The sequence below is a fragment of the Fundulus heteroclitus genome, chromosome 7 (assembly GCF_011125445.2).
Source record: "Fundulus heteroclitus isolate FHET01 chromosome 7, MU-UCD_Fhet_4.1, whole genome shotgun sequence".
NCBI lineage: Eukaryota > Metazoa > Chordata > Actinopteri > Cyprinodontiformes > Fundulidae > Fundulus > Fundulus heteroclitus.
Window position 1 is genome coordinate 14,143,856 of NC_046367.1, and position 17,312 is coordinate 14,161,167.

Here is a 17,312-nt window from a genome sequence, read left to right on the forward strand (position 1 = left end):
GCAAATTATTGAAAATTGCTTTAAATTGTCGGTTGTTAAGGGAGGAACCGAACGTCCTCTTTGGTGGGCATAAATTGATGCATAGTCGGTAAAAGATGGTCGGTAACCAAAAAAAGTCAGACGAAAGGGAAAAAACAAAAGGGACCAATCCCCTGTGAAAGTATGTAAATAAATAAAAAAGCTAATGGAGTCCTTATTTCCTGGGCACTCTAAATCCAATACACAGCCTTTTTCTCGATTCACACAAATTATTTCCGAAAGGTATATAAACCTGACTCACAAAAGCAATTTTTCTTAAATTGCACAATCCTTGACTCCCTTTGCATAAGATAAAAAAAAAAAAAAAAAAAGATTTGTAAGTACTGAATATTTCTGGGCCCAAATGTATTTCCCAAACTGAGTCTCCATATTGCCTGTTTTCCACACAGCAGCAGAAATCTGTATTTTAATTCAATTTTGAAACATTGACACAAAAAAAAGTCCAAACTTGACATCAGAGCCCTGGCTGTGAACTAAGGGGCGGTTACTATAATTTGGGTCTTGATGACTTTTGATGGGCTGTGATGTGGCAGCTTACAGTCAGTTAGCCAGATGTCCCACTAGCCCCTCTTCTCTCGTCACAACACACATCAATCCTCTTAAGAAGACAAACATGCACAGATTCACAGCTAAGTGGAACTAATGTGGTCTGAAGCATTAGGAAACATGTGTAAAAGCCAAACATTTGCAATAAAAAAGCTTTTTACCCACAAGTGATCCGGTTGTTAAATGCAAGTGGGGTTTTCACGCATCAGAGGCAGAATGGAAATAAAAACTGTCAGTGCATGCTAAAGAATTCTGTTCTCTGCAAAAAAATGAATTTCATCTCAGATACAAAGTGGAGCGGTGTTTCGCTACCTGACGTTTTTATCACAGATGCCCCGATTACAATTTTGAGGCCAATTGTTAATCTCTGATCTTTGTAAAGCTTTGACCAATTTTTTTGTCAATCTTCATTTATTTTTCAGAGCTAAAAAATAGGAATATAAGAAAATAGAATTTCAAAAAATATTTCTAGTCTCCCTGCTGTGATCACTCAATTACTTAAGAGCAGCAATAATGTTAGATGGTGTGTAAGATAACGGTCACCGTAGTATAAATTAGGGTTTTATTGTTACTGTAACTCAACGATCAAATGATGGAGTTGACATTTTACACTGTTAAGCATCTTGTGTCGATTACGGCAGCTAGCATCCGTGAAACAGCAGCTTTTTTCTGTAGACCCCAGGGAACGCAGCCTTACTTCACCTAAGATTTACAAAAAGCTACAAACATTTCAAGATTCAGCACTCTCCATAACAGAGGCTACTTCCTTCAGCCCTTCTATTATATTTTACGCCCCACTTTCTGCCTCAATGAACTGCAGAAATTGCATAACATGTCTAATAAAAAATAAAGCTTCTTTTTAAATAGATTCTACCTTCTTTTCCTTGTGGGCTTAGATTGACTTTATTTTAGCTCCCAACTCAAACTTCTTCAGGTAAGGCTCCCACACACTCTGGCGTACTGTGCACATACTGCAAGTTGCACGGACTCCGCGCTGATTCTCTGCAGACCTTTTATAGTCGAGCGTACCCATTGCGTACAATTTCTTGTGGCAAATTCCTACAATTCCCACATTTTCTACCAGCGGGACGAAGCGGCGGAACGGATGGTAAAATGTGTGATTAGCTAGCTGAGCACCAAGGGCCGTTTCTTTTCCAGCAGGCTCCCACCACACACCTGTCAGTGAGAACAGAGAGGAACTGATGCCGCGCGTCCTTACGTCCGCTTGTTTGGAGCAGCTCAGTGCATCAAGCTCTGTGTCACATATAAAACTGTTTGACGTGAAGACTTCTTACCACCGAGCAGTTTATAGTGTGACACTGCGTACGCGGTTGAGCTCTGCGCACGCCTGTCTGCATGGACTCTGCGCGGACGTCCGCAGTCTCATGTCCGCGCAAGTATGTGGGGGCATTAAATCATAACCTCCACACCAAAATGTTTTCGTCAGTGTGACCTGGTGAGTCTTAAACGTGGCTTATCCACTGATCCAAAAAAAAGAACGTGTTTTTGTGCCTCTTACCAGCTGGAAACCGGTCATGGCCGATCGCGCTGGAAATCGTCCGTTTCAGTCACCAGCCAATTTTGGTTTACAGAAACAAATCCAGGCATTATAGTTTTTCTTGGCAGGATGACCGATTTAACTCTCAAACTTAAAAGCCTAAAAAATAAAGTGGAGTAAAATAATACTCTGATAAGACACCACCTGTTGTTCTAATGGAGCGGAACAAGATGTCAGAGAAACAATGGAGGAGAAACAGAAACAGACCATAACCTCTTCATCTTACTGTAACAGGAAAAAGGAAACTACCTGTCAGGGGTGGACTGCTTTCATAAACTGTAACTCAACTGATTCCACACTCAAGCCACCAGAATAGACAACACCAACCAAAAAAAGTACACCTGCCCACTCTTCAACTTTGACAGCAGGGTGATGCAACGATGCGTAAAAGATGATGTTCAACAGGAACATCACACTATGAATGATTGCCCCCTTTTTCCTTTATCTCCCCACAGTTTGCCTGCTTCTTTGATCGAAGCCGGCTTTTATCCACAGACACACCATGACTGCGGTTGCTCTCGGACTAAATTATCTACGCATCACAAGCTCCGCTCCCCAGGATTTCAATATTCAAATTCTCCAGTCGCTTCTCGTGCAGTCTGTGGCTGACTTCAACAACTGGGATCTGAGCTTTATTGCTCTCTTATTGCACGCTGTAGGTGACAGGTGATCCCTGTACCACCTCTTTGATTTTGGCTGGTGTTTGCGTATATGAATTTTGAATAAAACATTCTGTATTATTGGGTCTAGTGGATGCAAAGTTTAATTAGTCCCAGTTATCACAGCTCAGTTTCATCACTATCTGTATTTCTTTATTATATGCCTTGAATATTTCATCTTTTAATGAGATACAAAGAGTCATCAATGAATAAGAGGCAACTCCACCAATTTATGTATCTTATGTTGTGTGTGTGGTGTGTATGTTGCATAGATATGTCAAAGATTTTAGGCAGGTCCGGAGAAGGCATGGCTTGGTTTCTGGTGAAAGATTCATTTTTGTGTTAATAAGCCAACTCAGATTGTGTCATACAACTCTTGCTGTTTAAATGTCTCTGAAAGAGACACCGTGGAAATCCAACAACAAGAATAAAACTGAGCCAATTGAATGCCTGTCAGTAAGATAAAAAGCGAAACAGCAATGAATATGGAGATTAAGAATAAGCAATTTGATCACCACTGACTGACATCTATATTAAGAATTTTTGTTTTAATGGCTTGAAGTTTGAAAACCAACACATATCAGTGGCCCATGCTTAGTCTATACTTAACCTTAAATCTGTAAGATTAGTTGAAAATACCAAAATCCCTACGACCACTGACATGCACTGGATGAGTTTGAAAAAACAACAACAAAATATTCGGCATGGATAAATTTTTAACCTTTTATAGAATAACAAAAAGATGCTTTGAAGATGGTTTGAAACTTTATGACAATTTTTTTTAACATGTTAGAACTTGGAGTGCAACTAAATCTTTGAGGAAGAACTCGCAATAATGAAATGCCTCCAGAATTTTTTAAGGTTCGTCATGAAGCGCCATCCAGTGGATGTCAGCATGTGACCTTTTCTGGTGAATTAATACTCTGGATTCAGAGTTGGAAAAGCATCTACAACTTTGAAAATATTTACTTGTAGCATTTCTGGAACTTGGTGTGGTGGCCAAGTGACAGACAAAATGTGAATGGCTTGAAGCCACTATGACAAAACAATGATTGAGTAACTGGTTGATTAGCTGCTGAGGACATTAAAGGTGGTTTCTGCTGCTCTGAGCTACACCTGAGACTCTATTTCACAGTTTTTGCTGTCAGCAATACATTTGATTGTCTGTAATTCAAAATCCAAAATACACTATGTTGCACAAAACATTTGTACATCTGCCTTCACAGAATTATTTATTTGAGTGGCATCACACTCCTAAGCCGGGTTTACGCTTGAGGTCCGCACGGCCATATTATGTCATTTTGGCTAACACGGCCCTCTGCGCAGCCAAAAGTTTTCCGCTCTGTACACCTAGGAGAATTCCTGACTACGCAGACAATTATGCGTGGAAAAACATGGCGGATGAACAATCGCTCCTTCTGGCGGAGGTTTGTGAATATAGACAAAAAAATTACCGTGATCAACAAACTTAACAATTCCTGGACACAAATCTCTGTCACTCTTGGAAGAAGGTAACAGGCTTAAATGTTGGAAACAGCTGTTTTTTCTGCTTCTATGTGTAGTTGGGTTTAGTATGCTTGGCGCAGAAGCACCACACTGCCTTCTAAAGTCTAGGAGAATAGTGCATTAGTGATACTTTAGTGCAGACACAACGTCCCATCTTCCGCACGGAATGCAGGTGCGTCAATCATAAAGCAACCTTTAGACCATAGGGATTACTGACTACATCCTTTGTCACCAAAACAGTCTCAGCTGTGCTAAGAAGGTTTTCCTGGGAAGGTTAGGAGGGTTTTTGTTGTGGGAATATATGACTCCCACAGACTGCCACTCTGGGTCCCTGAGCAAGACTCTTAACCCCAGACTGTTCCCCGGGCGCCGCACAGTGGCAGCACACTGCTCCCCAAGGGGATGAGGTTAAATGCAGAGAACAAATTTTGTTGGAATGTATGTTGCAATGACCATAAAGATGATTATATTATATTGTTACATTATATATTATTATATATATGACTATTCTTCCAGAAATCCATTTGTCAAGTCTCATGCTGAGCAAGAGGACAAGGGGATCGGGATCATTGCATTAACCCATTTCTAGAAAAGTTAGACTGAATAAATCTGAAATAGACTACTCTACACTGAACTAAATAGGATTTCCATGACCTCTATTCTATTTGGGAAAACAGAAAAAAATAAACATTTCCAGTGTCTTTAATAGCTTTAGGACCACCTTGGAACTGAAGTACTAAAAGCTCATTATGCAGACTTGTCAAGCCAGGACTCTGTTTACAGATTCTTTAGAAGAAAGTTTTCTTTTTCAAAATCTTTACTCTATTTATCCAAACAGCAACAACAAAAAAGAGATTCCAGAAAAGATGCTTAAATCTTGTCCTGTGCCTATCATGTGTTATCCAGTACCACGAGGTGGATGTAACGTTAGATCCCAACTCAGTTGAGTCCCTATCATTTTTATATATTTTTAGTTTATGTGTTTTTAACTTTATGCATTGAAACATTAAAATACAGTGACAAAAACCCAAAATAAATAATGTAGCTTTAAGAATTTGATGTGGTTGAAAAGCTTTTTCCAACTACCTGTAAAGATGAAGAAATCAGTACCGCTACACATTTTGTATTAGAGGCACTGGGGATCGGGGTCTTTAATCCTTTGGTACATCTCAGGTAGAAGTGTGAAAAATGTGATAGTCTGTGATTCTACAACAGATTACTTCAAGCCCTGTGAAGAACTGCAGCCAAATCTTCCAGTTCAGCACTCAAATCTGCAAGTGTGAGTCCTCCTACTCACTTCATAAAGTCCTCCTCAACGAGGACTGATATCTTCCCACATACAATACCATACCACTTGGCAGCTTATCCTTTCCGAGACATACTCCAGTATTAACCTACATGTGTGCGTCTGATAAAGGGTGTGTGAGTTGGGGCCGCAGGTGCCAGACAGGCGGACGTTTCACACCCGTCTTCAGTAATTGGCCAGAGCACCTCATCTTCCTTCAATAGGATGCCTCTCAAACACATACCATGAAGACACACAGACAGACACACACACTGTCGGAGGAATGAAGCAAGGCCAGCTCGGGCCCAACGCCACAGCAACCATGACGCCAGCCAATTATAGCACGGCAAGGCAGGGATGCATGATAAAGTCACCTAGCAACTGAGAGAAAGAAAGAAGAGGAGGGGGACTGAGAGAAAGAGAGACAGATTAACAGGCACGGACAATCCACCAGCCACCAACCAATTATGGAAGAGTGTGATGCAGTTGCTTGGCAACCTAAACTAAATAAGCAATTGGAAAAGAGAAGGAGGAGGAGAGATGCAGTGTGGAGGAGTGTGAAGGAGTGTTCAGGTGTTGGGGGAGGTCAGCAAGGTGTTACCCCGACTCCACATGAGGTTGGAGGGGTACCTGCTGGTGGTGGGGCAGGGTGAGGGTTAAGGTCCTGGAAGCGAGGTGCAAAGTGGAGTTATCACAACAGTGTTTCAACCTGCGAGCCACATGGCTGAGGATTAAAATTTACATCGTAAACAGAGGATCAGAAATCGAAAAAGTTTTTAATCAGGTGAAATCAAGAAAAACTTTACATCTTGCACTGCCTAAGGCCAGAAGAATCAAGGTTTGTCATAGTTTATACCAATATTTTAAATTTTGTGCAGTGGTATTGTATGCCCGATCTGATTCCCGACAGGCTATTTTATGTTTTTGAAAATAAACTAATTATTTTTACCATGAGTTGAACAGTACCCATGACTAGTGTTTCCCTTAAAATACAGAAACTATGTGCAATTAGCTCTTTGTTAACTGTAATTTACTTTTTTATTATTTCCATCAGCATGTGCAAAATTGCTCAGTCTATGTGCGACATTAACTGATAGCTGTTCACCAATGTTTTGATGTTTCTGAAGTCAAGACCTCTGAAGAATGGTAACATAAAAAGTATCTGCGTGACAGGATGACCACTACACTGCATAAAGAGAAAAATAAATTCACTATAGCCAGTCGTACCATCATGTTTTAGCACTGTTTAGCTGGCAGTAGAAATGGTACCAAACATAAAGCTGTAATGAGGGAGGAGAACATCACTAAACATGACCTCAAATAATAAGATAAAGAGCTGAAATCCCATGAGATGTTCTGGCAGGTTATTAACCCCAAGAATTTAAGCATTTTGTCACAATACAACCACAAATTTCAATGCATTTCTATTCGGATTTTAAACGACACAAAGTAGTACATAATTGCAAAGTGGAAGTAAAATGATACATGGTTTTCAATTTGTTTTACAACCATGCATCTAAAAAGGGGTTATGCACATTAGAATTCAGAACCTTTTAAATAAATTCCAGTGCAATGGATTTATGTTAATGTTTATTGCTTTGGCAGACGCTTTTATCCAGATGACGATATAACAGTGCAGTAAATATCAGGGCACAATAACAGAACAATAAGCTACTTAGAGGGAGGAGCACGACGCGGGCTCTTTCAGAGGTGATGGTGTAAGAACAGAGTGCAGACGTAGAGAGAAGTGCAGAAAGAGAGCGCAGTAGAGGGGATAGTGAAGTCCAGGGTAGGTGCTAGGGTCGGAAATGCTCTCTGAAGAGCTGGGTCTGCAAGTCTTTCTTGAAGACAGACAGGGTGGCCCCTGTTCAGGTACAGCGTGGTCGTTCCATCATTGTGGATCGGCACATGAAAATAATCTGGATTGTCTTGAGAACGGTGTAAGGCACTTCTTGCTGGCAATCCCTTAATGACCAGAGTGACCTGGTTGTGATTTAAGCCTATTTGAGAGCATTCAAGTAGAAGTGAACCGTTCCATTAAGCACACTGGGATTAGGGATGGGGAGGGCAGTCAGAGTTAATATGAAGATGGATGAACCTGAATACAGGGTATTCTTGGGGTGGGGTGGGGGCGTGGGGGGACTGAAGAGGCTGCGAAAGACCTGAGACTGGGGCAGAGGGAACAAGCCCACACAGCTACAATATTCTTGTATTAGAATGGAAAGTCCAGACAAGCTCTGTATCATTTTCCTTCCACTCCGCAATCATGCGCTTCCTTGTGTTGGCCTTTCACAAAAGATTCCAACAAAACACTAAAGTTTCAATGCGACAAAAGGCACTAGTCCAAAATAAAATCCCATATCTTCAGTCATATTTAAATATGATAAATGGCCTTAAAGGTCTGAGCCAAGGAGCCAACTGAACTAACCACTGAACCACAAGTCAGGGAGAAGCTTATTGATTGTTATCAAATGAATTTGATCCAGCCTTAACGAGCAGGAGAATATTCAAAGCCAGACTACATCAAACCCTGACTAAATCTATTTTATACTGACACCCACTCTGCCGGTAAACATGATTCTTTCTGTTCCTCTGAGCAGCAAAGGAATGCACATTTGCTGCAGAGCGAGGTGCCAGCACACGGCGCTCGCATCCACAACTTCTGACAGACGGGCGCTCCCCGAACAGCTCTTCGCTTCTGCAATCCCGGATGCCAAGCATTTAGTTAAGTGTATTTTTTTGGACTGCTACTTGAATAACAAGGATATGATTAATAAGCTTCCACTGCTTTTACAGATTCAACCTTATCCAAGAGAGCAGGGAGGAAAAAAAAAACATCCAAAACTTGGCTTTGGCTCAGAGCATCACTAATTGGATACTTTAGAGATTTACTGAATTAATTTCCACCTCTATTAATGTTGTATTAATGTTACAACTCATCTGTAATGAAACTCCTCATGTAGGAAAAATCTTTACATCACTTCTGCATCTCGGAGAAATTGTTCTAAATGGCTTCACCGGATTGTAATCAACGTAATGTGCAACTGCAGCACTGCTCCGTCACTGACAGGCATGAATATAATGATGCTTCCAATGGCCTCTGGTGAGTTACAGTAAGAGTACTAAGACTGCATAGGCGTTCTGCAGCTGCTCCTCCCTGTAGGCTCTGCGACGCTAATCCCTGTCTACATGTATGTTCAATGATTTATGGTCATAATAACCCAAAAAGAGGATTAAGCTAATTAAACCACAGCTCTGTGCTTGTAATGAACACATCGGGAGGGAATACAACACCCCCACATTTATGCCACACACACACACACACACACACACACAGAAGGAGCTGTAGTGTCTTCAGGGTGTCTGCTTTTTTATTTTCCTCAGCAAATGACTCTGCCTTTAAAAGCTAATCGTCGGTTAGCATGACTCGACAGCTGAATCATCCCAAGATTACAGATACTGGAGGCGGCAGTCATGCTTCCAAATGACTAGCAGCTCCATTCTGGATAAATATAATAGAGCTACAGAGGTTGTTTTTTTTTCCCCCCAGCTCTTCCAGGTATAACCCTGGAAGTGGAAAGCTAGACCTAAAGCCATGTCGTGGTTTTAGGGATCGCATAAGCCTGTAACACGCTGGATTAATGATGCCAAGGTTGCCTGTATTAATACAGTGGATGTCTGCGGGCTGTGTACTGTGAACCTGGTGAGACTGCTAACGCTGGATGATGACAACTGGAGGACATGGAATGCATTAGGCGCTGTAAATTGATGGTGTAGTTACAGCTAAAGTTGAATAATGCTGGCTTTGGGCTGTGTGAGTGCGCCTGGGACTCGTGCTGCTGATCGGTGATGAGCTCAGGCTAAAGATCAGTGTGTAAAACAGATCAGCGGATAGCTGAGAAGCAGCAAAATAGTAGTTTGTGGTACATTAAAAAAGGCTGTGCTGGTCAGAAGTTTACATACACTCATTGTTTTTTGTTTTTTCTTAAGGACGCTGTTGTCGTTGAACTGCTTTGCTTTTGGCTTGAATTTGTGTTGGACTTTCTCAAATCCATACAGGCTCCATATGCATACATAACCACTAATATTTGGAAAAATGTCTTGTTACTTTGCAGAAAGATTTTGACATTGGGACCATTCCAGAAGCTTAATGTTTGGCCGTTTTATGGGTTTAATGACCAGTTTCTATTTGTATTTGGGGTCGTACCACTGGAAAACACACATGTTCAAGTTTATCTATCTAGCAGGTTGTTTAAAGGTGAAGTTCGATCCTTTTTGTGTGATGCTCTTGCACCCATGATAGTAAAACTGTGCCTCAGCATGATTCTGTCACCACATTTTCTAGCAGCTGCTACAGGGTCCTTTGATTAGAAAGCCTAGTCTTGACTAGTATAAACTTGATTCTTGTCATTATGGCCAAACAGCTTAAATTTTGTCTACTCTGACGTTAAAATTCATTTACAGGAAGATTTTGGCTTGTCCATATGAGCAGCTGCAGATTTCAGTTGAGCTTGAGGTGTCTCAAACATCGTAACCCTTTTTTTTTCATCTGAAAGTGAAAATGATTGAAACTATAGGGCATACCTTGGTGTTTCAAATGGACAAAACTGGTTTCAGAATGGATCCCTGTTGAAAATTTGTGGACTACACCTTCAAAGCCTGCTTGGTGCTCGAAAGCCAACTAGTTTTATTGAATTCTACCAATTAAGCAAAGAGATGTGGTCAAATATTCTGCCAGATTTGTGCAAGGAGTTTGTTCATAGCAACAAAACTGTCTGGTCCGATTACAACTTGCTAAGAGGCATGTGTTTATTTTCAATCTACCCAAAACAAGAACATTTAAATTGTATCAATAAAGGAATAATCACATACCAACAGTGTAAGTATGAAGAGTGTATGTAAACCTCAGACCAGTGCTGTATATGGCAAGAGTAGTTTGTAAAACTTTTTATACAGAAGGATTCGGCCTTTTTTTTTTTAAATCAAAAACAATTTGCGCATCAGGTATATTGTGCAAGTTTTGCTCAATGAAAACCTAATTCGTTTAAAATCTCCTTGACTACAAAATGGTAGAATTGCCAGAAAAAAAGCATTTTAGTTTTGTCCTGCAAGAGTCCCGATCTGAATCTGATAGAGAATTTGTGGAGGTGGCTAAAAATGAGGAGGATTGAAAGTCTAACCTCTAACCTCAGAAACATGGAGGGCATCAGCATTTATAAAAAGGATCTGATTGCCGCAATGTTGATTAGGATGCTTTTCCTTATTATTGAGAAACGTATAAATATTCTTCTAAATGCCATGTTATTAACATTTTAACAAAACCATATACACATTTTTTTCAACATCCTTACTATTTTTACATTGTTTTATTATCTTTTTAGGGATGTCTGCGTCGAAAACTTATTGGTTGAATGGAAATAACTTTTAATCTAAAGCTACCAGGCATTAATCATTTTAGACACCAAATTAATATAAGTAATTTAGAACACAAACAACTCTTTTAAAGTATTTACATATCTCAGCTATTAACATTCAGCCTTGAATTTTCTTTGTCTGCTTCAGTCACCTCCATCTTCACTTTTGAGTCTTTCTTGTAGCAATGCCTCCCTCCACATCCTGAGAGCTCGTGGCATTGCTGCCGCATTAGCCTCGTCTGTGCTCAGTCTGAGGGTCACTGAGGGGGCAGAAACAGCAAGCAGCTGTAGCAGCACATCAGAGTTGCTTGCACATGGTTGATTTGGTACAGTCATTTAGTGCCAGTCTATCAATCATCAGGTAATTACTGACGCATTGCCTTTTGACCCTTTAGCCGGTATTAAGATTGAGATAAATGCTCCTTGAGGATCAAGTGAGTGGCATGATCCGCATCTGGTGTTTTTTTATAGATTTACTCTGCAGTCCCAACTAAAATGGGTTTAAGTTTATACAGTGTACACCTGTTGGGTCAAAGACCTGCAAGCACAGAACCAAAGTGACTATTTGCAAGTCCCCACCTGGTGAAGCTCTGTCATGTCTGTCCACACTGGTCACCTTTTTTTTCTTTTTAAAACCTTTCAACTCTGGGGAACAGGTTTATCAAAGACAGTATCCTAGCACTATCAAATTACATCAATGTTTGATGTGTGCATTACTAGAAGCAACACTCTTCACACTTCCTTTATTAAAGATCTTGCTGGTACTACGTAGGATTCTTCCTGGAATAGATTCATTCAGATGTTGTAAACATTCCCAAGAGCTTCTGGTCTATGTTGACCTGACCTCATAGCTGTTACTGCAGATTTGTTGGCTGCAAATCAAGAATGTGAATCTCCCATTCCATCATGTCCAGAAGGTGATTTATTAGATTGAGATCTGGTGACTGTAAGAATCCATTGGAGTACAGTGAACTTCTTATGTTCAAAGAAGAACGTGAGCGTGAGGTTATTTAAGCTGCAAGTAGACATCAGAAGATGGGCAATTTGTGGTCATAAAGGGATGACCATGGTCAGCGACAGTAGCTACAAAAGGGCCCAGACTGTGTGAGAAAATGTCCCCCAACATCTTTACACCAATACAACCAAGTCGGATTAAAGAGATCTGAATGGGTGAGTGGCTGCCATTGGACTGGCGAGTTCACTGTTTGTATTAACACACCATCAAACAGGTGTACCTAATAAAATAGCTTGTGGATGTAGATAGAAATTAGAGACATCATTCACAGTCCTTAAAGGTTTTGTAGTAAAACTAGCTCGTAAATCTTAAAAATAACAGCAAATTATGTCCAAACATTTAATCTTTGACAGGAATTAAAGTAGGCCAAGAAAAAACAAAATCACCCTTATCTGTGATTGGATAATTGTAAGGTTTGAGTTATACCTAAAATTTCCCATTTGTTCCGGCATTCAAGATTTAAAACTTCGTTGTGAAAATTATCAAAATTATCAGAGTTTTCAGACAAGCCACACTTACAAAAACATGCAAACCTTTACCTGTGTGGGTCCTTTGATGTGCCTTCAGATGGGAGCTCTTGGTGTAAACCTTCCTGCAGCCATTAAATTGGCACCTGTGGACTCTCTTCTTGTTCTCAGGAATATCTCCTCCCAGACTTCCACCTCCTCCCTGCTCACTGTCGCTTAGGGCTCCTCCTCGGCTTGGGGGGGATGGCAAAGCGCGTGCTGCCACCACCTTGGTTGCCCCTAGTCCCACCTTCTTCGCTACCAGTTTAAGTGTCAATGTGCCGTCTGCTGTTGCGGTTAGCGTCTGTGTGGGTTTGATGAGGTGCCGGCCAAGCTCCGGCGACGACGGCGGCGTTAGGGATGTGACGGCGGCACTGAGCTGAGCGGCACTGACTCCTCCAAGGACCTGGTCCTTTGTGTCAGTCCCAACTACCACTTGACCCTTGTTTGGACTGGGCACCTGAATGATTTTAGCCTGAACCTTAGGGAGGGCTACGAGCAGTGGTGGTGGGCTTGGCTGATCAGGGAGGCTGGGCAGGAGTGGGTCCATCAGGTCTTCATCACTGTCCCCGCCTTGCATGAAGGCTGGTGTTAAGAGACAGTCTAACTCTTCATCAAAGAGCTCTGAGAGTCGCTTTGGCTCTGTCTGCAGATACCTCTCCAACTCTAGACATGTCTGCAAGAAAAGGGGAGACCAAAGTCAAAACCACAAATTTCTTGACCCAATTTACTATTTTAATTTAGCTTCCTCCAAGCTTAACTGGGGTTCACACACGTCCTTATAACTATTTAGGCCTATATTGGAATGAATGCTGGTTGAAAAGTCCAAAGACTTTCCAACCAACCTTCCATCAAAGCCTTTCTCCACACAACCTTTTACATTAGGATGCAAGTTATCAAAAAAGAAAGCCTTTCCTCATACAATCTCTCAGCACATCTGTATACTCACTGGTTTCCCAGTCTAATTTAACTTGGATATCTGCTGTAGGCGTTCTATTTCTCTGCAGCTGCTGACCATGTCACCTGGCACACGGCAGTCCTGCGAGAGGAGGGATTTATTCTGTGATTGATTGCTGCTGCCTGGACAAGCTCTCTGGAGCCCTGAACTGTGGAGGCCTTGTCTGTTTCCCTCTGCTCAGCCAAATCAACCAGCCATGGAAGTTATATCGAGAGGTAGAGGAAGCGAGGTGACAGATGAAAAGACAAAGAATAATAAAGAAGGCAAAGAAAGAAAGAGACATAATGGGGGAAAAAAATAAAGAAAAATGAGTTTTTGTATTTATCCAGCTAGAAGAACAACGTTCATTTTTTTTTCTGCTACACTTGTTGGCAATGACACAGAATCATCACAGTTGTTGGTCTGTTGGCCCTCCAGCAACTTTCATCAAGGGCACCTGAGTCATTACCTCAAGGAATCTGAGCCAAGAAACCTTCCAGTGACTAACTCAATTTTACAACCTCAAGCCTGTGTTTGCCTGACTAAACTTTTAGGTTTTTTTGTCCTGTTACTCAACAACACACCACAGTTCTAAAAAGGACCGGTTTGTTTCTCCTTTTGACTTTCATCCTAGACACTCAAAGGAGCGCGTCCTCAGCTCCTTCATCCCAGCTGCTATTTGACTCTATAATCTGTGCTGTTCACAACAGACTCAATAAATTGTTACAAACATGATAATTGTTGTTTGGGTTCTTGATCTGATCAAGAATCATTTACACTGTCTCTCAGACACTAATATCCATTTGCACAGGCTTTGGCTCATCTGAGGTGTTTGCTTGGACAATCATACATGGTTTTTCTCACATTCTGCAAGTCAGCTGGTGTCTTTCCTCTGTTTTATTTGAATATTGCATTTTTAACTGAGTATGCCGCATTGTCAGTAAGTGCACAATATTAAAATGTTTGCCTTTCTGATAAGTTCACTGTCTTTTGCTTTATAATTTAACCCTTTAAAGCCTGAAACAGGTAATTGTGAGGAAACTTCACATTTTTAAAGAAGAAAAAAGATTTTTTGGTTGCTTTAAAAAATAAAAAAATAAACGTCAGGCTTTCAAATTTTCTTTGTATTGTTACTGATAGACAAAAAAATAATAATTTTCTTTATGTTTTCTGCATTTTTCTGTGGTGTGTAAGATATATTCATTTGTATGTTGTAAACTGTATGTTGAAAAAAATACTGACTTTGTTGAAGAGGTAGAGATCTCAGAAATACTTGAATCAAAAATGAAACATTTGGAGTTATAGGGTTAACTATAAATTTGCTTGTTCATTACTAATCCATTGTATAATGTCTATGTGAGAATGTTTTTTTTTTTTCATTCTCACGGATAAATTTCCCCATTGTGGGACATGAAGGTATGTCTTATCTTATCTTTTATTATATTTGTAACCAGTGGCAGTGTTTGATATGGGCAAAATGGCTCTCTGCCCAGGAACGACAGAACCTAGGCAGCTTCATAACACACACACACACAAAGTCATTGGTTAACCTTTCCTGGTTTCTCTTGCTATTGCTAATATGCCAGTCCAGTCAATGGAAATAAGTATGCCTGTGTGGTGTGCAGTATAAGTACGGTGAGAAAAAGATGCCAGATACCATTGGTGGCGTTTGCTAACAACATATTTTTGTGTATCATGAAGCATACAAGATTACGTAAGCTTAGAGCTGCCACTCAGACAAAAGAATAAAACAGGGCTATATCATGTTATAACATGGAAAATTTAATTTTCTAGCAATGTACTTTTTATGTCTGTACATACATATACTATCATGTTACTACAACACACATATATTCAAAATCGATTCAATGAAATCGTACAGACAGATTGGTATAAATCACATTATGACAAAACTTATGTACTTACAATATAATATGTGTATAGTATATGAATATGTCCATTAATTGCACAAACGTCAAAAAGATATTGTTGGAGTGTAAAACATTTAATGTTCAGAAATGCCATCAATCACTCTACCTATACGTATTCAAAAGGCTTCAGTTTTGTCATAGGCTTTCTGATCAGACTGACAACCCAAAGAGCTTCACACCTATACCATATTGTGCAACACACACACACACACACACACACACACACACACACACACACACACACACACACACACACACACACACACACAGTACACCAATACAGAGTTTGTGAACCTTTGAGTTAAATGCCTTGCTCAGGGGTTTGTCAACTAGTAGCAAGGGATTATGTGTAAACCCACAAGTTTCCAATTGCAAGACAACTACTCTTCCCTGTGAACCACAATAACATCCAACCTTAAAATGTGTTCGATGGAGTGATTTTATTAAATGATTTTCTTATCATACTGACCAATCAAAGCAATTTTCCTCTGAGTCACGTTTAGACGTACACATTCACAAACATTCTCACAGCAATACTCAGATCGATTGGCAGCTATGTCTTGCCCAAGAATCCTTCAGCATGGAATCAAACCTGTAACTTTCCTTAACCTTGCCATATAATTATGATGAGCTACTTCCATCTCACAGAAATGGATATGTCGCTGTAGCTTTTACACAGTAGCCTATAGCTATCAGGTATAAAGTTAATCACTTTGGGTCTCCCCAACTAACAAAAGGTAAAATTGACCAAATAGGATTTTTCCTTATATTGATTAAAGCAACCATGTTTTAAAGACATTTACAATGCATAAGTATTTTAATCAAACAGTTTAACTGCACTGTTACACTAAGCCTGCAACAAAGCACTTTTCATTACAAGTACAAGCTCATTTTCTGAATTATTTTACTATACTTATATTAAGCTGCTACCCTGGGTCACCCCTGCTTTTCTTCCTCTGTGGTACACAGATACCTTAATTTGTATCACTAGCTCTTAAACCAATCGGTCTAAAATCTTTCAATTGTTTGTCAAAATATAATTATTTGTTTAGGTCCAACATTGTCAGAGCCTTTCACATTGCCGTCAGCTCAGCACTTTCTTACAGCTCCATGTCTCTGTTTTTGTCCAGCAGCTTACCACTTCCTTTATTGCATCCATTTGGAAAGTTAACTTCCTGTTTGGCCAAATGGCTTTTGGCAGCGGGGGCTTTTTACACTGATGGCCTGGCTCTTTCTGTGTTGGGCCCTGGAACCGGCTGCTATACAAACATTTTGTGCTTTTCTCTTCTTTTGCTGCAGCTGCATGACACTGTCCATTCAAACAGGCCAGTTTTGTAGCTTTGCTTCATTGATGAGACAAACCACCATATTTCATCTTGATGTCTGCTGAGTGATGATAAGCTGAATTTCTTCTCTCACTTTCTTTTCTCCTCTTTTCCTAAGGATGCTCATTTACATTTGCATTTAAATCAAAAGATATTTCCAAGCAGTGGACACTGGGCCATGAGGATATGTAAATGATGATAAGCATATATGTAACAATGTCTTTTGGAAAATGAACACAGAGGCTGCAAAGAAAGCCTGGTTGGCATTGTGTCCAGATAGCTGCTTTGCTTTGTGAGCATTTGTGTTTCTTTCATTAATCGCTGGCTGCTGTACAATATCTAGTCAAGTATGCAATATGAGACTATTGTGTTTTTCTTTAAATGAGATTGTTTGCTAGAAAAAAGACCTGGAATCCACTGGAGATGATTAATTAGCTGTCAGATTATCTAGAGAGAAAGTTAAACAAGACAAGGCAGGAGGAAAAAGGAGCTTCTCTACGTTCTGGAGGACTCGTACAATAAAACCAATGACACAGCCAAATAAGATGGTTTGATGATCTTTTATTCAAACCAAAGTCAAGCAGAAAAAAA

General features: G+C 40.2%; 1 protein-coding gene across 1 annotated transcript in view; it reads right to left on the minus strand.

Annotated features, from left to right (window-relative positions):
* Nucleotides 1–17,312, minus strand: part of klf7b (Kruppel-like factor 7b) — an 87,409-nt gene that overhangs the window by 12,086 nt on the left and 58,011 nt on the right. The window contains exon 2 of the mRNA XM_012868459.3: nt 12,562–13,204. Coding sequence (XP_012723913.1) covers nt 12,562–13,204 — 643 coding nt within the window. The remainder of the gene's footprint in view (nt 1–12,561; nt 13,205–17,312) is intronic.